Source organism: Salvelinus namaycush, chromosome 3 (assembly GCF_016432855.1).
Source record: "Salvelinus namaycush isolate Seneca chromosome 3, SaNama_1.0, whole genome shotgun sequence".
In the NCBI taxonomy this organism is placed as follows: Eukaryota; Metazoa; Chordata; class Actinopteri; order Salmoniformes; family Salmonidae; genus Salvelinus; species Salvelinus namaycush.
Genome location: NC_052309.1, coordinates 70,096,466 through 70,121,583, shown reverse-complemented (window position 1 = coordinate 70,121,583; position 25,118 = coordinate 70,096,466). Strand labels below are relative to the sequence as shown.

General features: G+C 43.9%; 1 protein-coding gene across 3 annotated transcripts; it reads left to right on the top strand.

The window, feature by feature from the left end:
• The first annotated feature begins 1,016 nt into the window (after window positions 1-1,016).
• Window positions 1,017-24,462, top strand: LOC120036447 (axin-1-like). Of its 3 annotated transcripts, none has more exons than XM_038982896.1 (10): window positions 1,017-1,147; window positions 4,325-5,305; window positions 10,941-11,087; window positions 12,528-12,624; window positions 16,446-16,583; window positions 19,300-19,856; window positions 19,982-20,140; window positions 20,298-20,549; window positions 22,616-22,765; window positions 23,026-24,462. In XM_038982896.1, exons 2-10 carry the CDS (start codon window positions 4,404-4,406, stop codon window positions 23,144-23,146), a joined length of 2,523 nt encoding a protein of 840 aa, XP_038838824.1. In that variant the 5' UTR covers window positions 1,017-1,147; window positions 4,325-4,403; the 3' UTR covers window positions 23,147-24,462. The 3 variants fall into 3 exon arrangements, with proteins under 3 accessions (XP_038838824.1, XP_038838832.1, XP_038838817.1); XM_038982904.1 differs by having other exon boundaries at window positions 1,017-1,161; window positions 19,985-20,140; XM_038982889.1 differs by having other exon boundaries at window positions 1,017-1,161.
• Window positions 24,463-25,118: the final 656 nt, after the last annotated feature.

Below are 25,118 nucleotides of genomic sequence, written 5' to 3'. Positions count from 1 at the left end.
AGGGGGCAAAAGATTCAAATAGCAAGTTGAAAGGCACCTGCATGAACTTTTGTCTAAGCATTTCTCTCCTTTGGTCAGGTGGAGGAATACAATCACAGGCATACCTTTGATCTTTATCTCTTTACAAGCTGTGAGAAGGGAGCTAGAAGAGTTAAAGAGTACTATCATACCACCCTGCATTTCTCTTTGGTAAACTCCGGCAGAGCTGATAGAATTAAATGATAAGATACAATAATTCATTGGCTGTTGTAATGTAGTGGACATATGTGTGATAATAAACCTCTCTCTGGCTCTCTTCTTGTGTGACCTTCAAGGTAGATAAGCTGCACTCCATGTTCATATTCCCTGTGTGTTGATATTGATGTTTCACGGACATTTTCAAAGTGAACTAACTACAGTACAGTGGCAGCAGGCAAACACAATTACTCCATTCTTCATTATTCTGTGCCAGCCGTATACATAAAAGAACGGGGGAAAGGACAACCACATTAAATTATTACTTGCCTTTTTGAATCTATATTCTCAAAACAGTTCCTTGGCAACAGTTCTTGTGAAAATATTGTAAATAGCATTCGTAAAGAGACAGGTGGTCTACTGTCTCTTATTGCCACATCATCTGCTTTTACATGCGGCATTGTTCCTCTCCTTACAAATGTTATGTTTATCTCTGTAAGAATATCGCTTATACATTTTTTCCCTGATATGAGCGTTTTCATTTGACCCTTTTCTGCCAAAGGATTTCCAAATAACGGTATAGATGTAACGTTATCATTCTAGGCTTTTGATTTGTTTAGATGGTTTGATCAGGTTGTCTTTATTATCATCAATACATGTGATAACAAGATATTGTCGCCTGGGTAGAGAAAGCTACAATATAGAATATTTGAAGAGAATGCACATCATCCCTCTCTCTCCAGTTCAGGCCCCCCCATTCCATTTCTTCTACACCGCGACAGTATGTTTTTTGAACGCTCGTGGCGCTGTACATCTTCTGAACCACCACACAGACAGGAGTGAGAGACAGCCATGGAGAGGTGTAGAACGGACTGTTTTCTTTGTTATTTTTAAACTCTTGCTATTCGCATCTATGACACGATTCACAGTGAGCTGTACAAGCAAAAATTCCCGATGCACTCGAAAACGGCAAGTAGGTTTTCACAGGTGAAGTATAGAGCACTTTTTTTTCAGCTCATGGTTTGGGATTGCGGTAGCCGGAGATGATATGTGCCATCGCTTTGCTGTGTGTGTGTGCGCTAGTCAATTCCGAGATCGAGTGTTCTATCTCTGCTGCGTCTTTTATCGATTCTGGAAAATGGTGTGGTGTTGGTCGTGAACAACTCTGAACATTCATTACCTAAGATACTTACATTTTAGTAGGCAAATAGTGTTGCAAAGTTGTGTACCAGTCGGTCGGCTGCGGAAGGGCCTGGCTGTGTGTACGGAGTTTGTTTCTGCCTCCCCTCCCCCATCCGTTTCTGCTGCTGTGCTGCTCATACTCAGAGGCCAAGACATGAATGCAATGAATGTGGGGCTCACTTCAAAGCATTAGGGATGGTAGGGAATGGGTGTAGTAATACAGTTATAGTAGCGACAGATTACGCTCTTTGGAAATGTACGTGCATATTACGAAACTGAAGACCGCAACACAGTATTTGTGAATGTGCGCATGATAATACTTGCACGATTTACGTGTTCACAGTTGGAATCATATCACAGCCTGTTCTTGATAATGTGATCTTGCTATTTTGGTAAATGTGCTACTACGTAGGCTACATTGTGGTTTAATAGAATTCCAGCATCAATATTGTTACTTTTTTTTGTTCCAGTATAACGTCAGCTTCCTACATGTTTGTTACGTTGTTGCTGGAAGGCTATGTTGCTAAGTTAATTGATTCCAACTGTGTTGTTTTGGTATTGTACACAGTGAAAGTTGTGAATTCATTGTAGGCTTCGTTTTTCATTATCACCTAAGCTTTCCCCCCTGATTTTTAAATTGAACCGTTTAATTAAAGCGGTAAAGAGGGGAACTTAGATTTATGGTTTGATATTGACATGATAAATTGCATATAATGTTGATGATTGTACAAATCATTCTGAGTAGTTGGCTGAACTAATACCTAGTGGTCAAAGCAGTTGTCATTAGCTAACGTCCACATCCTACTGTGTCAATAAAGATCAAATTCTTATTTACAACGAGACCTCCGGTAGAAGGCGCAGCACGTATAACACACACATAGGTTAAACAATATCATAGATACAACAGTCAAAAGTACACACAATGCCCAGCCAGTAAACCAGTCAGTAAGATATTGAGTAATGTGCAGCATTTAATTAAGAGGTAGTGGGAAAATACATGCAGTTATCAGTTAAAATCTCAGACAGTTTGTTTTTAAATGTACCAGTTGGCCCAAAAGAGCATAGTTTGTGTTTTTTTGAAGCATGGTCCAGTCTCTAGCAGCAGGTAATTGAAAAGCATTTTCACCAAAGATACTGAGTGTCTTAGGGATTGCCAGGTTTATGTAATTGCTGGATCTCAGGTTGGTGTTGGTGGTGCGGAGTCTTAGTAGCGAGCTGAGATAAAGGGAGGCCTTGCCGAGGAGGGACTTGTAAATGAATGTGAGCCAGTGGGTTTTATGTCATACATGTAGGGATGGCCAGTTAATGAATGACTATAAGTCACAGTGATGGGGTTGGAATGGGGCACTAGTGACAAAGCTTATGGCAGAGTGGTAAAGTACGTCCAGTTTATTGAGGGTGGACTTTGGGGCCATATTGTAGATGACATCACCATAATCCAGGATGGGATTATTGTCATTTGGACCATGGTGTGTTTAGCGCTGTGTGTGAATTAAGATTTGTTCTGGTAGAGAAAGTCTATTCTGGACTTGACCTTTGCTTGAAGATTATTGATGTGCGTGTGGAATGATAGTGCCAGATACCCAGGTATTTATCTGAGCAGACATTCTAGGTCAGTTGGTGTCTAGATAGATGAGGACATTCTAAAGATATTGAGAATCTTGAAATGTAACATTTTACATTTTAAAAAGAAGTACTACTCCGGCTACTAGAATTGAGCGTATCACATTTTTGTGTAGATTCATCATCACTGTCAACGTGAAAAGGAGAAATTGAGGATAGTTAGTGGTTCATTGCACTGTGATGTGTAAAAGACCCTGTCTGTCCACTCCATAGTTCCCGGACAGCCACAGGGGAGGGCCACTTCCTCCAGGTCTCAGCAGGGACTGAAAATATTTGACTCAAGGTCGTCCTCTGATATGATCAGTCGGAGTGCCTGCCTGGCTACATTCACCATACACAGCAGCCATGGTCACAGTCATGGCAGATTGGGCTCTGCCTGCACCCCACAGTTCCTCTTTTAATGTCCAGAATGCTCTGCCCTTGTCGCTCTATTTCATGCTCAGGGTCGGCTCCTGTAGTACACTGCGCAGATCTGTGTCTGTCATCAGTGGCCTCAAGTGGCGTTTTTGTTCTCTGTATCCTTTACATGACACATGTCAAACATGCAAGTTTATTTTCAATATTGAAGAGGGGCCGATGTGCACATCTGTCTCTACTTACAGGGGAAAAAAACTAAATAAGAACCTGACAGTATTAAAGAATGGAAGGAAGAGAAACCCTACTACTCGGTGTCCATGACCCTTTTTCGTTCAGTTATTTTCAGCCAGTCATTCGAAGTCAGAAATACATCCAATAGGATTGTCACGAAGCAGTTAGGCTATCTATATCTGAAATAGTGTTCTTTATTTTCACTACCTCTGTATTTTATAGAATAGATTTCATTCACACTAACATATAGCCTCGCAGCAGTTCAGAAACCCAACAATAAAAATATGTTCTAGAATCTTCTGATGTTAAGGTATTGCTGTGGGGAATCATTAATGGAACGTGCTAATCTGTGTGAACACATGACACACAGATCACTTTTTTTCGTGAGCATCGATTTCTTCAATGCCATTTGCTTTAGGGTATATTGAATTTTATTTCTTAGTAGTCAAAATATTTTTTCAACCTTTAAATGGGTGCTATCGATGTGAGCAATGAAATAATTTATTGCATCTCTGTTTTGGCAAGATTTCTTTTTGAAATATTAGACTTGTGTGAATTCGAAGCTTAGACATAGATATGCAGCCTGCTATTATTTTCTCAGTATTGAATGGATTTCCAATTTGTCTCAAACGTTTGTTCATTTTTACTAAGTTGTCAAAATGAGATAATAAATGTCTGAGTCATTGCCTGTGAATACGTTTACATTTTATGTGTTTAAAGTTTCCACTCATTATATATTTTTGTATTTTTCTTACAGGAGAAATTCTTTCACGGTGGCATAAGTAGAGGGGTGGATCTGATAGTTCTGCACTGTGGGCTGTACTGGGACGGGGTGTATGGACGCTGTGAAGATGAGCGTGGGCGACAAGGTGGGGGGTTACCTGGTGGATCTGGGGGGCAGCTTCACTGAGGATGCCCCCAGACCCCCGGTCCCTGGGGAGGAGGGAGAGCTGGTGTCCAGCGATGGACGGCCCTACAGCCACGGTTTCTATTCCTTCAAGAGCGAGAGCCTCAAGAACGAGGCCTCCACGGCCACGCCCAGACGACCTGACCTGGACCTGGGCTATGAGCCGGAGGGCAGTGCCTCCCCCACGCCGCCCTACCTTAAGTGGGCAGAGTCCCTGCACTCCCTCCTGGACGACCAGGATGGTATCCACCTGTTCAGGACGTTCCTCAAGCAGGAGGAATGTGCCGACATGTTGGACTTCTGGTTCGCTTGCACTGGCTTCCGTAAGCTCGAGGCCAACGAGGGCCAGGGCGAGGAGAAGAAGCTGAAACTGGCGAAAGCCATTTATAAAAAGTACATCCTGGACAACAATGGAATAGTCTCGAGACAGATCAAACCAGCCACCAAGAGCTTCATCAAGGACTGTGTGATGAGGCTGCACATTGACCCGGCCATGTTTGACCAGGCTCAGACTGAGATTCAGACTATGATGGAGGAGAACACCTACCCGCTGTTCCTCAAGTCAGATATCTATCTGGAATACACCAGGACTGGGGGGGAGAGCCCTAAGCTCTACAGCGATCAGAGCTCTGTCTCTGGGGGTGGGAAGGTTTTACCAGGGTATTTGCCCACACTGAACGAGGACGAGGAGTGGAGATGTGACCACGAGTTGGAGGAGCAGCAGGAGAGTGATCCCACTCCCAGCAACCGGCTCACTCAGAAGCTGCTTCAGGAGACAGCTTCCCAACGCGTCACCAGCACCAAGAGATTCCAGGACAGTCACGAGTACAGGTAAATCCTCTCTCGACATCCTCTCTCTCTCTCCAGTCTCTATAACTATCTAGCTTCTCTGTGCAAGTGCTGAATTAGAAATAAACTTGTCCACCCCCCCTCTGTGCGAGTGCTGCCTGAAGTTGGAGATGAAAAGTGCCTCTGAGTTTAGCACAGCGGACAGCTTAAGATGAGAGGAATGCAGTGTAGGCAGAGGCCTTTAAGTACCTGTGATGGCGAGGCAGTGGCAGGGGTCGAAGGGAGAGCATTTGCTGGTTGTTAGAAGGTGGAGGCAGACGCTCTTTGTGTTCCCCACGCAGGTGTCCTGTGAATGGCAGGCTTTTCTAGTGGAAGAAAGGTTCTCTCAGAGAAAAGCTCAACATGATTTCTCTTTTGACTGTGGAAAATGGAGAAGTCTGGTTTAACTGCAGCAGAAAGTCAAAGGAATTATTCCCTGTCGAAGGAAATGCACTCCCCATATTCCTCTTCTGGATGACTAAAATAGGATTGTAAAAGTACAGTCTTGTTTGTCTGTCTTCCATTCTTTAATTAATAGTAATATGATGCTTATGTTATATTTGACAGAAATCTTTGTCACAGCCTTCTGTCATTTCATTTGCGCAGAATGGGATTGTGCGATGTGACTGACTACTTAAAACTCTAATCCTCGTCCTGTTGGAACAGAAACAGCGCATCTGGGCTTTTTAGTCCACTATGCAAAGGATTAGGCCTACAAATGTTCCTGCCAAAGTCTGTGAATTAAATATCAATCTTTTTTTAAAGACATATTCACACATCTCTGAATTTGTTCCATATTTGTCACTAAGCAAAGCTGCTATCACCAGTTGTGAGAAGAATATGTGCAGGGATTTTGTGGCCTCATTTAGCCTTGCTCTGAAATATGTAAAAACACAGCATTTTTACTTTTCAGATGTGCTTAAGGATAATGTATTCACTGTTGGCATTGTCTGGTGCAGAGATTGAAGATTGCAGAATTCTATCCTTAGAAGTTGACCCACTTTTCTATCAACAGTCTTAGACAAACCTTGACATATGCAGAAGATGCAGTAGCACCTTAGTGTGCAGAGGATGTTTTGAAGAGTTGTGGTTGCAGGGCTGAAGGTCTTGAAATCAGTCTTTTCAATTAGCCTGACTAAATGGTAACGTTTCCAAGTCTTTGTTTCAGTTTAGGACTAGTGTTGTGATGTTGAAAATAGGTCTACTCAGAAATAGCACATTGTTTAGGCTAAGGAATATTGTTTTGTCTGACTTTAGTCTATTTGGATGCTCCCGAACTGCGTTTTTAGTATAGTTATAGTGTTATAGGCATATATGTTTCTCATTTACAACTGGCCTATAAATGTGACAGAATGAAAGACTAGGATATTTTAAAACCACAAACACTCCCCACTCCACCCTACTTCTCATTGTGTATTCTATGGCCCCTGGATATGATTGGCTTTAATTAGTGAGAGCAGTGCATTTTTAAGGTTGTTTTCCAATGACTATTTCATTAGGTCTAGTATTTGGCGGAAATTACAAAAAGATTACCCTCCATTTTTAAATAGCCTTTTAGCATCACCCTTCGGGTTTTTGTGCAACTAAATTTTGCACCAGTCAGATGTCTTAATATGTGAAGACCAGAATCCAGGGAATTAAAAGGGAGCAGCTCTGTAGTGAAGATGAATATTTTTCCTCAGTTGTGTAGTAATGCACAAAAAATGTTCGTGATATTTTTACGTTGTTCTCAGACAAGCAGGTGACGGCCTCAGCCAGTCACTGTTCTTGTAGAGACAAAGCTCTCTGAATATGTTTACATGCTATGATGAGCATGAACACATATTTTATATGAAACTGTTCATTCTGAAAGACTCATTCAATTCACCCCTGACTCAGGTTCCCTGTGGAAAATTTCTCCTGGTGCCCCTCCTCTCTCCAGGTCTCCCTCGGAAAGTAGTTTAGATGGTTTATCTCAATGACAATTTCTGTTTTGAACAGGTTAGATATATAGCTTCCATTTTTATATAACACTATCATCTTCAGAGTAATTGTAGAGAGAATGTAATGAGTAACTAACCTGCTAGCAGGTCTGATTCCTTCACCTATGTTGCTGTGTAACCAATCAGTGGTGATCCAGGGGTGGCTGCACTCCAATGTAAAGGGGAGTGACAAAGGACCAGTAATTATTCTCTAGGTACAAAGAAATGCGCAAGTCGTTGGAACAACAAGAGGCCCTACATCTAATGCTTTGGCATTGAGCTTCTATCACTGTGCATCATGAGGACAAGTTCATTTAGTTTTTCAGGACAAGGCTAATCAAAGGTATGGATGATGTTTTGGTGGTCTTTCTGCGAGGTATGAGTAACGTTTTGGCAAGTGCTGCTGTTGTACTCGGGTATTTCCTCATGTTCATCGAAAGCCGTCTGGCCTACTCGTCGGTCGTAAGAAACGTGATGAAATGTCATCCATTTACAGCTGTGCACCCACACTGTCATAGCTAAACAGCAGACAAAAATCTACCATGATGAAACCAGTGTTGGTTTGAAAGCATCTCTCTCCTCCGGCTCCCTCTCTTTGCTCTCTATCTCTGTGATTCTGTGGACATTGACATCATGGCTGCTGCTTCAATCATTAGAAGATTCTAGATCATGGGCATGAGTGCTGCCTGGGAATAATCATCAGAGGCTGCAGTAATCCGAGAGCTGCTTCCATCCGTGATCCATCCCTTTCCTCCTCTCAGGCTGAACCAGGCTGGGCTTAGAGGCTCATAAACAGATGCCTCACTACCAGTCAGTAGGATGGATGGCCATGGTTCAGGTTCTGGTAGGAGGCTGCCATTTTCCCTGTGGTGCCCTGAAGAGAGAGAACAGCCAGGTTGTTGAGTTTGAAGCCCTGGTTTCTAGGAGGCAGCAGGGGAAGCAGGCTTCCAGGTCAAGGGGAAACCCTGGTAGAAAGGAGGCTTCCTGCTTGGCGCTCGCTCCCCTGCCGTGCACACTCCTTAAAACAGACTGTGGCCTCCTGCAGCTGCCCCTTTCAGTTGTATTTCCTCTCGCAACGCTCTTTCCTTTAAATGAATCCCACTCATTTGAAACCGTGGCCATAGAACGTGGTCGTTATCCACAACCACGTTGCACCTCAGCCACAAAATGTACATTTCTATGCATTGACGGCTCTTATTGGTTGGACTTGTTTTTGTTTGATAAATGTAGCATGAGGGATGCCATCATGGTTTGTGTTTTTTCCTCAAAGCAGTTTTTTAGAGCATCCGGAGCAAAGATGTGTTCTCCTCAGAGCCTCTGTTTTGAGAAGTGAATCCATTTTTACTACTCAACTGTTTAAAAAAAATTTTTTTTTATTGAGAGGTGTTTTTGACTTCAACGGAAACTCATTTTTATTGCAAAATTGCTGACTATTCCAAATGAAGTACTTATCTGAGCTCTTTCCCTTGTTTTCTTAGTTGTTCACGTTATGACATTTCATGTTTTTGTTAGATTTGGCTTGTAAGCTAAAAGCAAATGTCATGCATGTTCACCATGGGTAATTCAGTAGACTTCCCTTGAAGGGCAGATGATGTAATGGTTTACTGCTCACAGTGCTTATGTGCGGAAAATGCTAAAAGGGCCATAAGCATCATTTCATGACTTAAGTGCTTTAGTATTAAACTGTAATCTCTTTTCCAGTGATAAAAGCTGATAGGACTTATGGTTGATGGACAGGACAGGGCTCTCTCTGTTCAGAAAGCATGACTGGACACATGTTCTTTACGAAGATTAGACCTGTATTTATGTCCATCTTATGTTGAATAGGAAGTGAGGCATGTGTCTGTGTTTTTTTTCTCGGGGGAAATTTGACTCCGAGATTGTCGAGGACTTTATTGCTCTTTGCCGAATAGTTGTACGCCACCCTGATATGGTCCTGGTGGAATGTGACGGCAGTACCACTAGCCTAGGTCCTGTCATTTATAGCCAATACCCACGTTTCCAACCATAGATTTTATGTGAGTAAAGTCATACAGTTTAAAAATAAAACAGCTGTGACAGAAACAGAAAGTTTCAGTCCAATTTTATAAATGCTGACAGATACGTTGTTCGTTTGACATGGTGGGATCTCTTTGCTTTGGTAAAATGTTATTATGTGAGAAATGGTGGTGGAAATGCCTTTATGCGCAAATATTGATAGCCATTATATCGAAGTAAACTTGGAGTCACTCGATCACATGGTGTGTGGTCCTCCCACTACGACTCAGGAAAGCATGCAGTTCATTAGGGTACAGATGAAATAAGTTATGATGAACTTCACAGGGTGGTGAAAGTGCACGGTGATGAGCTTCATGCTCCTTTCCAATAAATGTTTAGGGTCTTATTCTGGTGACATGATGATCGATGCTTGACCGCCGTTTGACAAATAAGAAAATATTCTCGCTCTTATCTGTGATAATATCATCATGTAGACTAGCCTGCTGCAGAGCCTACCCAAACTGTATCTGCTGTTGGCTAAAGAACACGTACCAAGACCCGACTAGTCACATTTGCTATTTAAAGCAAAAAGGTTTTGTGGCAAAACTATTGGTAGAGTTGAAAATGCGATGGAAACACGTTAAACATTCACGTTTTATTCGGTAAGTGAAAAAGTACATTTTGTGTGCACTACGTCATCATGCACTGATTTTTATCCGCGACAATTCAGTTTGGTGGAAACACAACTGGTGGGAAAATGCGCGTATTTACCTTGTGGATTTAGGAACATTCGCATGGAAATCTAGTTTATATCGTCATTTTATTCGATAGATTGGCAGTCTAGTTATGACAAAATAAATGATATCTTCCGTCACGACTGCCATTGCTTTTCAAAGAGAACCATTTGTCATTTCTAGACATATTAGAATCTCATCCCTTTACTTACATAATGTAGAACTAAAAGACATTCTTCAACCACTCTCCATTATTCTCTTAATCCAAAACGATTTACCACTTTGCAATAGATTTAATTTTTCTTTGTTTGGGAAGAATATGGGCTGACTAATGATAACCAGTCAGAAGTAGCCTGGGTTTGGTCTGGTCTCCAGTAAGACTGAGAGCTTCAGAGTTCCCAGCGAGGGAGCACGCACTGAACACTTTAGGGATCTTCTTCAGTTTAAAGATGAAGAGAACAGAGGCCTACCCAAATCTATAATTCATGTGAAGGGAGCAGTTTGAGGAGTGTGTTGAGGGAGGTTGAGTCAATGATGGAGGCTGTGGTGATGCGATGCCTCCAATAAGAATTGAATCAGCATCTCTACTGTACCTACCCTTAGAAACCCTCTGAAGGATATTCATTATGACAATGTGGGTGGTTTTGTGTGAAAGACATGTATTACTACAGAGATACTACAGTAGTCTTATTTGGAAATGTTTCTTTGTTTTATATCTAAATGACATTTACATTGTCACTCAGTTCTTATCCAGAATAACTAACAACGTCCTTCCCTTTTAATGCTATGATAATACAGTGCAATAATCTTTGTCAAATGTACTTACGTGTGTCTCATGTGAACCTGAATCTATTGTTTAATGGTGCTAATACACTCTGACATGAATTGATTGTGTTATATCATGTGCTATGTATTGTTAATGACTTTGCCTTAATGCTATCTCTCTGAATGTTGCGTTTCTTCCAGACGTGTGCCGTGGCGGGAGCCTGTCAACCCGTACTATGTCAACACGGGCTACGCCATGGCCCCTGCCACCAGCGCCAACGACAGCGAGCAGCAGAGCATGTCCAGTGCCAGCGACGTCGACACACTCTCCCTGACAGACAGCAGTGTGTATGTACTCGCACAGCCTCCGCATCACCTCCCACTCACACGCATGCACACACACAATCGGTCAAACTGTAATAGTACATACCACAAGTAAGGGCAGAATGCCTCGAGAATGAAGTTTAGCTTCCCTGTTCCTTGCTATTCAGCATGAGGACCTTCACAAACAATTTCATGACATGTGAGTGTGTGGGCATAGAAAATAATAGTGAGTCTTATTTTCAATTTCATCCATGCCCAGTATATCTGAGCTCTACCTGGGTCGTATTCATTAGGGCACACAGTAGCAAAACGTTTTGCCACAGAAAACAGAAACAAGTTTCTCATTGAACAAGTTCAGGTAGTCCCTCTTTTTTAGTATGTTTTCTTCCGTTTGGTGCCGAATGAATAGGACCCTAGTCTGACTGTAGCACCTCCTGCTGCACGCAGACTGGTGCCATTTCCCCCTGTCTGTCTGTCACTGGGAGCAGCAACACATCTCTCTCTGCTCCTCTCCTCAGAGAACAGCCATCTGTTCATTACCCACACGAATGAAAGCTGCTAAATGTCATTACGTATGCTAATTATAGAGCTATAAACTGGGAGGTACGACAGGGCCACAGTATGCCATTTGAAGGCTTTGACTTGTTACCCTTTTAAATCAAGTTTCCCGGAATTCTGAGGGAATGGGGGAGAATTGGCGGTAAAAGGTTGAGTAGACTTTGACAGGCTCTCATAATTGTGTAAAAGGAGTCGGTACACAATGAATAAAAATAAAATGTTATAGCCTACGTCTTATATGACATACCCACATTGCTTGACAACGGTTTGTTTCAAGATGGGTACATGTATAAGCAGCGCCTTCGGAGGATCCCATGTTGGACACAAGCTGTTATTTAGCGCAGCGATCCTCTTTCTTCCGCCTTAGCGGGAAGCAGACTGTTTCCCTTTAGAGTAAATCGAGCTAGGATGTGTTGGCAGAGGGAAGCCAGAGAAGACCGGAACGGTGCTGTAAGTTCAGGGATGGCACAGGGGAACGCATGTTTAAAGAAACATCAAAGGCTGCTCAGCAGGACAAAAACATGTGTCTGAAGCAGGATAGATTAGAGGCCATTATCAGCTGTTTGTTGCACAGCTCCTGGCTGAGGCGAGTCAAACCCAGCAGGACCACTGAGACTTGGGATAAAACAATTCATAGTGTTGGTGTCGGCGACCGCACCACTCTCTGCTTGTTCACTACTGTGTAGGGCTACATAGGAAAGCCTCAGGGTTTAGGTACTCTGGTATTTACCGAAACCTAAATCCAGAAATCTCAACCCGCTCAATTTACCATGAACTCCCAAAATGTTGTCCTTCTCTTAGGGTGATTGAGCTACTGTTTAGAAATGTAAGTGCAGCTTCAAAGTAACCTATGAGTTTTCTCATTTGAATATGTTTGTAAAATTGTTCTTTTTGTTTTTGTTCCAGAGATGGGGTTCCACCATACAAATATCGCAAACAGCATCGACGAGAGATGCATGAAAGTGCCAAAGCAAATGGGCGTGTGCCACTACCTCATATTCCTGTAAGTTAACCTTGGTTTAGCTGCACACACACACACACACACCCCTACACAAACAAGTACGCATGCATACCTGCAAGAACCCCACTCGCTCATCAAAGACGGCTTACGTGGCTGTGATCTGGTATTCTAGAAACATCAGTCTTTCTCAAATGTTCCCATCTCTCCACCTTCCTGCATCTGTAAGATGCCAGACTGCATCTCTCTCTGGGCCCGTGTAGGGTGTGTGAATAGCTCATATGGAGGCTTGTGCTTTCTAAACTGTGCCTGGTGCTCTCCTCAGCCCTCAGCTGTCTGTCTGTGTTGAAGCCTATCAGACAGCAGGGTTTCTCCTCTGTGGCAGTCCCGCCTCCCTGCATGCCTCTGCAGCTCCCTACAGGAGAACTCCCATCCTAATTGGGCCTCGGAGTCAAGAGTCCTGCTTAACAAGACTCTCTCCCTCACATTAGGATGCATGTATGTTTTTGTGTAGAATATATTTGCTTTTCATTAACTTCTGTTTTTCGGTACACAGAATATAAAATAATAAAGAAACTAACTCTATGCATAGCAGAAAAATGGAAACGCCGGCTGCCTTGTCCTTGATTGTTCCGTTTTTGTCTAATGGATTAGTCCCAGACACATACTGCAATGGTAATGGAGAGACGTACAGTGCAGTTGGAAAGTATTCACACCCCTTGATTCCCCCCCCCCCCCCCCCCCCCCCACATTTTGTTACGTTACAGGCATATTCTAAAATGGATTAAATAAAAAATAATCCTCATCAATCTACTTAATAATGACATTTCTGCAAATGTATTAAAAATCAAAAACAGAAAAACTTTATTTACGTAAGTATTCAGACCCTTGCTATGGGACTCGAAATTTAGCTCAGGTGCATCCTGTTTCCATTGATCATCCTTGAGATGATTCTACAACTTGATTGGAGTCCACCTGTGGTAAATTCAATTGATTGGATATGATTTGGAAAGGCACACACCTGTCTATTCAAGGTCCCACAGTTGACAGTGCATGTCAGAGCAAAAACCAAGCCATGAGGTCGAAGGAATTGTCTGTAGAGCTCCGAGACAGGATTGTGTCGTGGCACAAATCTGGGGAAGGGTACCAAAAAATGTCGGCAGCATTGAAGGTCCCCAAGAACACAGTGGCTTCCATCATTCTTAAATGGAAGAAGTTTGGAACCACCAAGACTCTTCCGAGAGCTAGCGACCTGGCAAAACTGAGCAATTGGGGGAGAAGGGACTTGGTCAGGGAGGTGACCAAGAACCCGATGGCCACTGACAGAGCTCTAGAGTTCTTCTGTGGAGATGGGAGAACCTTCCAGAGGGACAACCATCTCTGCAGCACTCCACCAATCAGGCTTTATGGTAGAGTGGTCAGACGGAAGCCACTCCTCAGTAAAAGGCATATGACAGCCCCCTTGGAAATTGCCAAATGCACCTAAAGGACACTCAGACCATGAGAAACAAGATTCTTTGGTCTGATGAAACCAAGATTGAACTCTTTGGCCTGAATGCCAAGTGTCACATCTGGAGAAAACCTGGCACCATCCCTAAGGTGAAGCATGGTGGTGGCAGCATCATGCTGTGGGGACGTTTTTCAGCGGCAGGGACTGGGAGACTAGTCAGGATCAAGGGAAAGATGAACGGAGCAAAGTACAGAGAGATCTTTGATGAAAACCTGCTCAGGACCTCAGACTTGGGTGAAAGTTCATCTTCCAACAGGACAACGACCCTAAGCACACGGCCAAGACAACACCGGAGTGGCTTTGGGATAAGTCTCAATGTCCTTGAGTGACCAAGCCAGAGCCCGACTTGAACCAGATCGAAGATCTGGAGAGACCTGAAAATAGCTGTGCAGTGACACTCCCCATCCAACCTGACAGAGCTTGAGAGGATCTGCAGAGAAGAATGGGAGAAACTCCCCAAATACAAGTGTGCCAAGCTTGTAGCGTCATACCCAAGAAGACCAGAGGCTGTAATCGCTGCCAAAGGTGCTTCAACAAAGTACTGAGTAAAGGGTCTGAATACTTGTAAATGTCATATTTCAGTTTTTTAATCAATTATTTAAAAAAATCTAAACCTGTTTTTGCTTTGCCATTATGGGGTATTGTGAGTAGATTGATGAGGAAAATAAAAAACATGTATTACATTTTAGAATAACCCTGTAACGTAACAAAATGTGGAGAGAGTCAAGGGGTCTGAATACTTTCTGAATGCACTGCATACACTGAGTGTACAAAACATTAGAAACACCTACTCTTTCCATGACATAGAATGACCAGGTGAATCCAGGTAAAAGCGATCAACCCTTGTTGATGTCATTGTTAAACCCACTTCAATCAGTGTAGATGAAGGTGACGTTAGGTTATGTGGGTTGTGTATGTGTGCCATTTCAGAGGGTGACTGGACAAGACATTGCCTTTGAACAGGGTATGGTAGTAGGTGCCAGGCGCACCGGTTTGTGTCAAGAACTGCAACCCTGCTGGGTTTTTAATGTTCAACAATTTCCTTTGTGTATCAAGAATGGTCCTCCACCCAAAGGACATCCAGCCAACTTGACACAACTGTGGGAAGTATTGGGGTCAACATGGGCCAGCATCCCTGTGGATCTCTTTGACACCTTGTAGTCCATGCCCTGATGAATTGAGGCTGTTCTGAGGGCAAAAGGGGGTGCAACTCAATATTAGGACAGTGTTCCTAATGTTTGGTACGCTCCGTGTACAATCTTCACAAATAGAGGGTAATAGCCAAAGTAGTGAAGTAATTTCTACAGCCAGGCCTTCTAACGGCCATAAAGCTACTCTGGGCTGTTTGTGTGTAAAGCTTTGTCTGTGTTGGGTAAAATGAATATGAATCCAACTGAAACCGAATTCAAAGAGAAAATAGCAATCAGAGCTGGAGAAATCTCGGCTTTGTAATCAGCATGTGGACATATCCTGTGTGCTTTGGTGGGGCCCTGAGTAAAACGTCCCTCTACAATATTTAGTTTGTACTTTAATCTCTCTTTACTAGATTACTACAACAATGCACCTTACAGGCTTGAGTTGTGTTGGGAATACCAGCTAAGAGCTGCATATTCCCAGCATCTTCCATTGATAAAAAATGTACTTCACTCTGCTGCCTGTAATTAAACATGCAATGATGGGGATTATTTTGAACGGACAATCACCTTTTAGAGATTAAGTCTGGTCTGTGGTGTACCAGTGAGTTTTCACTGTGTTTTTCCAGACGTGGCCTGTAGCTCAGACGCTGTTAACCTTTATTTAACTAGGCAAGTGGGGCACGGTGTCACACTGCGACGCGTCGATCTGGAGATTGATTTCGGTGTTTTTGTTTTTAATGACTATTATAAAGTCACTGACCAACAAAGTTGTTTATGGCTGATATTTGACTATCTTATACATTTTCTCTAACTTTGGAAGTACCCTATGCTGAAACTTTATTGTTGAGATACATACATACATTATGCAGAGCAGCCTATATCAGACTATTCAAAGCCATAAACCATGTCAAATCAGACCTTGTAGGTACTACATTAGCTACTAAGCAATAGTCTTCTTGACTTTGGTTTGAGGTTATTGTTTTGGCACCTTCATTTCCATTACAGGTCCCCTGTTAGCTTTTCCCTGGTAAACTGTAGACGTGTTTGATAAGTCCTTCCTCCTTCTGTATCATTTTCTCCCTTCTTGTTCTATCAACCGAAGTGAACAGCATAGTGACCACAGGTTTTACCTTTCAGGAGAAAACGGTAACATTGTTATCAGCGAATGACTACTGCTACAATTTGAAGTGAACTGGAAATTGTGTGTTTCCCTCTGTTAGCGCACAAACCGGATACCAAAGGACATTCACGTGGAGCCGGAGAAGTTTGCGGCGGATCTGATCAGCCGGCTGGAGGGAGTGCTGAGGGAGAGGGAGGCCCAGGAGAAACTGGAGGAGCGGCTGAAGAGAGTCAGATTGGTACGTTGTTGTCCACAGAAATACCACCATGCTGTCTGTATGATCCCTCTCCCTGGTGGGGCACTGTACTACTCTATATGCCCCATCATCCTCATAACAACCTCTTACCATGTTCTCTACAGCTGGTCGCCGTTTGTCTGGCTGTCTATCAGAAGGTACACTGTAATATCTCTGTTTTTTTAAAGGACTGGGTTGATTCATTAAAAGGAAACAGACATTATTCCATTATGAATCATTTATAAAAGTGTAGCTCTGGCCTATCAGGGATCCATCCCACTGTATCTTGGATCCCTTTGTCTCTGGCATCAGATGGAACACCTGCAGACAGCTTGAGCCACTTGTGAGCCTGGCTCACTGTAATGACTTTGTTTGAAGTCAGTTGGAGCGTGAAGAAATGCCTGCACTCACCGCAAATGGAATCTCTTTCGGTACACAGAGCCAGGTCTTAAGTCTCAAGGCAGATATTTTATGTCGTTTGGCCCCTCCGTAAGAGGAACCGCCATCATGGAACAGTAGTTCTCTCTTTATTAAGAGCTGGTGGCAGACAGGGGAGTAACAAATAGTGACTCTATTAACTGATATTCTTACCTTAATCAAAGATAAGCTAGTCCCCTCCCCAAATTCCTCCTCTGCTCTCTTACCTGGTTTTCATCCACAGACTTACACCCTGATTTCACTGAATGTGGCCTCAATCCAATGTTGATTGATGGAGATGTCACATCCGGTCTAGGCATACTCCCTCAGTAGTGTCTGAAAGGAACGGGTCAATATTGCAGGATAGCCTGTGGTATTATGGTGCTGTTGACTGATTAAACCATTTGTCTTCTTTATCTCGCCTCTAAACAATACAGAACCTTTAGGATCAATGCATTGGTGCCACTGAGAGCTCAATAACTTAATAGGTGTTTTTTGCTTTACTTTTCAACGCTCTGAATATTGGCCCACCTAATGTATAATTTACATGTTCAATAGCAGCAGTACGTTCCATTTCCCTGAGGTGAGAGTGAGTGAGAGAGATTCGGTACATCACATTCATTAGTAGATGCCTTTTAGCAGGATGGGCTCAGCAGGTCTGGATCTGGCCTTATTTTGGCACGAACAGGGTAACTGAGAGTGCAGAGCAATGGCCTGCACAGCTGCTCTGAGCCAGGCCAATATCTGCATGCGCCAGTCAGACCCTCATCAAAAAGTCCTTCGCTCCTGCCCAGGATTCCTCTACCTGGAGTGAGCATCAAAGCCTCCACCACATAAATTGCCCACTGTTATTTGCCAATGATTCCCATGTTGAAATGCCATAAAAGGTGTGTGGGAACGGTGAGGAGCCAATGGAGGCTGATGTGTTTTAGTTAGGGGAGTGGAAGACCGGGTCAACACATCCTTAGCAATTCAGTTAGTTGCAGAGACAGAGACAGACCTGGTGAAATAAGGGCACAATGGTATGCACTGCTGCTACATGTCATACAGTTAGTTACAATAGCTGTACGTGCCATACGGTTAGTTACTATAGCTGTACGTGCCATACAGTTAGTTACTATAGCTGTACGTGCCATACAGTTAGTTACTATAGCTGTACGTGCCATACAGTTAGTTACTATGGCTGTACGTGCCATACAGTTAGTTACTATAGCTGTACGTGCCATACAGTTAGTTACTATAGCTGTACGTGCCATACAGTTAGTTACTATGGCTGTACGTGCCATACTGTTAGTTACTATAGCTGTACGTGCCATACAGTTAGTTACTATGGCTGTACGTGCCATACTGTTAGTTACTATGGCTGAACGTGCCATACAGTTAGTTACTATGGCTGAACGTGCCATACAGTTAGTTACTATGGCTGAACGTGCCATACAGTTAGTTACTATGGCTGAACGTGCCATACAGTTAGTTACTATGGCTGAACGTGCCGTACAGTTAGTTACTATGGCTGAACGTGCCGTACAGTTAGTTACTATGGCTGAACGTGCTATACAGTTAGTTACTATGGCTGAACGTGCCATACAGTTAGTTACTATGGCTGAACGTGCCATACAGTTAGTTACTATGGCTGAACGTGCCGTACAGTTAGTTACTATGGCTGAACGTGCCGTACAGTTAGTTACTATGGCTGAACGTGCCGTACAGTTAGTTACTATGGCTGAACGTGCCGTACAGTTAGTTACTATGGCTGAACGTGCCGTACAGTTAGTTACCATGGCTGAACGTGCCATACAGTTAGTTACTATGGCTGAACGTGCCTTTGTCTAGAAACTAGAACATAGCAGTGTTGTAGCTTGAAATATATAGAGCTATTTAATTGTAGTAAAAATCAAGGGTCTATTGAAAGCTAAGATTATGCTGGCAGGCGTGATGTAGAGTGAAATAGCTTTGCACCACAGAGGAAGAACATTCCCTCTGCAGCAGAGCCGTGATAATGCCACAGCACGTGTTAACACATGGTCTTGTGGAAGTGTGCCATCTGCTGGTGTGACTGATTGGAACAAATAGCCTTTTGCCTTTTGAAATGACTTTAGCAGTTGTTCTTTCGCAATGTGGTGAGTTGGGGCTCCATTTATTTTCTTGGGAAATGACCAGACACTGAAGCTCATACATGTGGGTAGGATATATTTGTATATTATATACTGATGTAATCTCTGATATGTCAACTTGTGGTATTGCTGTTGAGTTGGGTAGTAACCATTTTCAGTATATTTAATCATATTTTTCTTTCTGGAAGGAGGAAGAGGGTGAGGATGCAGACGTCTCCACATCCACCTCGTTCTCTAGTCACAGACTGCCCCCTGGTGCCCACCCACAGCACTACAACAACCCCCGCTACTCTGACATCGGCTACAACGGCCTGGCGCTGCGGCCTGACGCTCACGAGGAGAACCCCGAGAGCATCCTGGATGACCACGTCCAGCGAGTCATGAAGACCCCCGGCTGCCAGTCCCCGGGCACCGGCCGCCACTCCCCCAAGTCCCGCTCACCCGACAGCTTCCCTGCAGGTGGCAAGGTGCCCGGACCTGGCATGCCACTACCCACAGGCCCGGGCAAACAGCCAGCTCGGCTGGGGCCCAAAGGGGAGGCTGCCAGCCACCAATACCACCACAAACACGTGCACCACATCCACCACCCGGGCGGAGGGAAGCCCAAAGAGCAGGTGGAGGCTGACGCAGCCATGAGGGTCAATGGTAACTTCCACTTGGGGATGGAGCAGCACAACTATGGGTCCAAGTCTCGCAACTATGCTGACAGCATGGGCCCCAGCCCGATGGATCCTATGGGCTACAGGTACGCACAGAAGCACACAGCCTCTTCATGTCTCTTTGAATTATGTTTTTAGTTCTTCCATGTCTACGTTTTTTTTAACACTTGCCGTTAACGTTGTTGTCCTTTTAATCATACAATTTACGTAGTAGCAAAGGTAGCACGCTATCGAAGCGGCCATTTAAGAAGGCTGAGGAGGTGCGGACCTTTGAGGTGCCCGTGCCTCCAGAGGACGTGGAGAGGAACCAGAAGATCCTCCAGTGGATGATGGAGGGAGAGGCAGTCCGCAACAAGAAGAGCCCCTACGGGTGAGTTCCGGCTTTATGGGTGACCCCTAGCTGTCTTTCCCACGTAGGGAATCGGTAACGTACAACCACAGAGATGCAAGTCAATTGAATTAACTCGGATCTGTATTATGGTGGTATGTGTACATTTGGGTCAAACAATGACAAGGATGTCTCCCAGGAGCACCACAGGGTCCAAGAAAACCCCGTCGGGCCACGAGGTGTCGCGTCCCAGCTCTGTGGAGCGTCCTGGGGCAGTGCATCCTTGGGTCAGCGCCCAGCTGCGGAACAGTGTGCAGCCCTCACACCCCTTCATCCAGGACCCCACCATGCCCCCCAACCCGGCCCCCAACCCCCTCACCCAGCTGGAGGAGGCTAGAAGGAGACTGGAGGAGGAGAAGAAGAAGACTGGGACCTTACAGACCAAACAGAGGTGAGTCGGCGTTACCTGGGGAGGAATGGAGATGTCTCTGTCACAGCCTGGTTCTTCATGTCATGTCTAGCCATCCGTTGTATTGTTGTAGTGATTGTGTCAGCCATGTGACTGAATCACCAAACTCATCCTTTTGGTAATACAGGAAAAAAGAGTAACATTGTTATAGAAAAGTAATGTTTGTGCTGAAACAGCAAATGTTGGGGTGAGCCGAAGCATGACAGGGTCTCAGACTTCTAAAGAATTTTTTAAAAATCAAAAAAATGTCTTCCCTTTTCCCATTGATCAAACCCCATTTTGAGTAGCATGATGCACTGACCAACCTTGTTTTACATTTTCATTGCACATCTGTGCATGATCACTGGTGTGTGTATCCTGGTTGGTGTGGCCCTGTGGCTGGTCCGCGTCTAACTCCCAGGGTTGTTGGGTCCTTCAGGTATGTGATGGAAGTGACCCAGCGGAGGCGTGCTGCCGCCAGGCCCGCCCTGTTCCCACCGCTCAGCGTGGCGCCTGCCGTCTCTGACACGGAGCTGTCCGAGTACGTCCAGTCTGCTTTACCCCAGTAGCCCTTAACACCCGTCCCATTGGTCACAGCAGCACCCAAACCCCCATCCCATTGGTCACTGCAGCACCCCACCTCACCACCTCCTCCCATGTCTATCACCAGCAGCATCCAGACCCGACTGCTCTGTATCTGCACAGCCAAACAGAGGCCTGTCTGTATGACTAGACTCCATAGAGATTAATTGAGGCATACATGTTTGATTACTGGCATTAATACTTGTATCCCCATATTCTAGTTGTAGTTTCCTGTACAATAACATCTGTGTGTAGTTTAGTTTTTTGTCAATTATAAATTCATATTTGAACTGATTATTTGCTCATGTATGCGTGGGGATTAGAATAATCAGTCTCACCTCTTCAGCCATTTCTTAGTCAGACAGTAATCCGTAGCTGCAGGGTCAGGGCTAAGACGGTGGATGGCAGTGAGAATGATCATACCTCTAGCTTCACACTGGTAAGCAGAGGGGATGAGAGGGATTAGAATGATATTAAGTGGAGAGAGATGGGGAAGATAGAACTGGAGGACAGGGAGGGAGGTAGCAGGAGGCAGCAGCTAGGGAGAGGTGTACTGTAAGCTGCGTGGGGCGAGAATGCAGAGCTTTGATGTTCTCTGTGTGAAGCTGCAGTCTGTTTGATGTTCCGTGGCTTCTTCCTCCGATGGACAGTTTAGTGATGAAGGGGGACAGGATAGCTGCAGTAAGGAGCAGATGAAAGCCTGGCTATCCTGGCATAGCCCCTGAGCCTCTACCACCCCATCCTATCACTGGGCCTCCACCACCTCACCCCACTCCATCAAACCCAACAACAGGCCCGTGGGCATGCAGTTGGAACACTACTTACTGTAGTAGCCTGCTCCCTGCTGGTAGCATTTGGGCATAACACGTCTTCATCACAATCCCATTTAAACTCTGAGCATTTCCTTGCTGGAACAACATTACCTCCAAGAACTCTGATTGATAAATGATGACTTTCCCTGGACAAGGTCCTTAGGGCAATATTACCTGTACCAGGAGTGCTCAATTTGATAGCATTTTAGAGAAAATCAATGCTGTAAAGTCACACATTGTTGATCGTGAAGTATTCAAATCATGAAACTGATTCTTTGAATTTGTTTGTCAAACATATTTTGCATTTATTGGTTGTCTCCTTTTTGGCAGACCTCTGGAAATCAAACTAAGGGCCCCACTAGGGGTCCCCGGCCCCCTGGTTGATTATGCTTCGCCACCTAAACAGTCTGCATTGCAACTCTGGTGGCTGTCACAGCCAAAACATTTATAAGTTATAAAGAGGGAGTATGAGTGACTTGAAATCTTGTTTTCTTACATCAGATTCTGACTGAGAGGAAATTATACCTCGATGTCAGAATCCCCCCCCCCCACTCTTACTCTGTCAAATGATCAGAGCTTGGAGTTCTGCCTTGGTCTTTGAAACATCTCATTCGAAAGATGAAAGGAAGCCTTGACTTGACACATTGAATGAACCTCTTTCTTGTTTGTTTGCAGACATAAAGTGACGAAGAAGCCCGCGTGTGAGAACATTACGGTGGCCTACTACTTCTGTGGGGAGCCCATCCCGTACAGGACGTCGGTCAAAGGTCGCATGGTCATGCTGGGCCAGTTCAAAGAGCTGCTGACTAAGAAAGGAAGCTACAGGTGAGGTCACGACTCTACCTGGTGAGGCACAGGACACTAGATTTACAGGATGATGTTATGTAACATTTTAGTCTATTGAACTCTATTGAAGTCCTTGAAATTGAATATCATGTTTTTGTCGTGTTTATGGTAATGTGGAAAATGATGAACCACATTCCAAAGTGAATTTTTTGTCTTATGTAAATTTGGTGCATAATAAATAAAGCTTTTTCAATGCACTTGAACTAACAACCAACTGTTCTCTATCCAACCGACTCTAGGTATTTTTTCAAGAAGGTAAGCAATGACTTTGGGGTGGTGTTCGAAGAGGTACGCGAAGATGATGCTATCCTGCCCATCTTTGAGGAGAAGATCATTGGGAAAGTGGAAAAGATTGATTGATTGACATGGAGGTGGAGAGAAAGGAGACGTTCACAAAGTCGGCCTGCGCTGGAGCTATCGATGGATGAGCTGTTCACTTGAGAGAGACAGAGAGAAAGTGTTTGATTAGAGGGAGGATTGGCAGTGGAGAAAAGGTACGGAGTAAGTCGCTACAGGAGGGAATGGATGAAAGGAGGAGAAAATGAGAGGAGTGCATAGTGGTCACTGTGGGAGACACTCATGACTCCAAGGCTTTCATATCTGCTCAGTGCCACTGCATTGTGCAGACAGAGTAGGAAAGCATTGGACTAAAAAAAAGCAGACATTCTCTCCTTCAGTGTCTTTCTGTAAGTGTAATGTAATGTAGCATTGTACAATTTGACGAGAAGAAAAATGCTATGAATCTGCTTACTAAAGCAGCATATTATTTTTGATATGACGTATCAGAAGGTATCCTTTCTAATGTAACCAAGCGTGTCATTTTTATGTGTTGGTACCAGATGTGTACAGATTGTCTGTTTAAAACATAACGATAAAGTTTTATATTATCTATTTAAATATTTTGAAAAAAGCGGTCGTTTTAAACCTTTTAAAGCAGTGGCGCTGTTCCAATTCCACGAGATCCAAGTGTTTTGACAGGGCTGTTTTTCAAGTATTGTTGGAACTATTACAGCCCCATGTTCTACCAAGTGCTTTTTACAGGAACACTCAACCTTGCCAGTCCTCTAAAGTTAAGTGGTATTGAGTTATCATGCTGCACTTATCACTCACTGTATTATGCATTAGTGTCAATGGAGCAAAATGAAAAGGAATGCCTTCTTGAGGTTGCCCTTAACTGATTCTGCCTTCATGTTTTGTGTTTTTCAATGAGAAAGGGACTCCCCGGCAGTAGCTCAATCTGTGTACAATGTACTGTACTCTGAGGTCTCTTAACTTTCCCCATAGTGTACGTGTGTATGCACATCACATTAAATTCATTATTATACCCATACCTGCAGACATCTGCCAACTTAAATTGATCCCCACTATGTTCAGTAACTTTTAGATTTTGCTACAGTTAGGTCTTAATTGTAGCAGATCAGCGCAGAAAATAACATCTTTGATCAAAGATAATCCCAACCAGTTGTGTGCATGCTACTGACAGTTCAAATCCAGATTCTATTTACAGTCTAGAGCTTTTGTAGGCATTTAAGACCAGAGTCCATAGTAGAAGTCTCCTGGAGGTTCATACACGGGTGTCTGTGTACATTTACATTTAAGTCATTTAGCAGACGCTCTTATCCAGAGCGACTTACAAGTAAATACATTCATACTTTTTTTTGTACTGGCCCCCCGTGGGAATCGAACCCACAACCCTGGCGTTGCAAGCGCCATGCTCTACCAACTGAGCCACACGGGGCCCCACAAATTAACTACCGTGTTCAATAGAGCATTGATCATCTAATGTGTGTTCACATGCATTCAGAAAAGCTCCCGAGCCCATGCTTTCACTCTGGACAATGAAAGGACATAGTATATGTTTACCTAGTTAATATATCACAAATACAGCTGAATAATGACTTGTAGCCTTTCATAGCTCTATAGAGCTACATTTGGTGCCTGGCAGAAATTGTCTCTAGAAATAACTTTAGTATGAAATGATCAACTTTTTTGATAGGTCACAATACACCAAAGAGAACAGTAGAAGTTGATATGTTTGTCATCCCCTTTTCTCTTCTTTATTTCATTCACATGGTACTCTTTGATTATTCTCCAAATCCCTGTGTTGAAGTGGAATTCTCTTGTACAATGTTCTAGGGCAGGGCTCCAACCCTGTTCCTGGAGAGCTACCCTCCATGTAGGTTTCCGCTCCAACCCCAGCTGTAACTAACCCGATTCAGCTCATCAATCAGCTAATTACTACAATCAGTTGTGCTAGATTAGGGTTGGAGGGAACCTGCAGGGCGGTAGCTGTCCAGGAACAGGGTTGGAGAGCCCTGTTCTAGGGCGTTGT

What these genes read in the sequence shown, in the direction of transcription:
- LOC120036447 (XM_038982896.1), top strand. Translation starts at nt 4,404, where the DNA reads ATGGACGCTGTGAAGATGAGCGTGGGCGACAAGGTGGGGGGTTACCTG. An exon ending in AACAAGAAGAGCCCCTACGG is followed by an intron (nt 20,141 to 20,297) that starts GTGAGTTCCGGC and finishes GATGTCTCCCAG; the next exon opens with GAGCACCACAGGGTCCAAGA. An exon ending in ACCTTACAGACCAAACAGAG is followed by an intron (nt 20,550 to 22,615) that starts GTGAGTCGGCGT and finishes GTTTGTTTGCAG; the next exon opens with ACATAAAGTGACGAAGAAGC.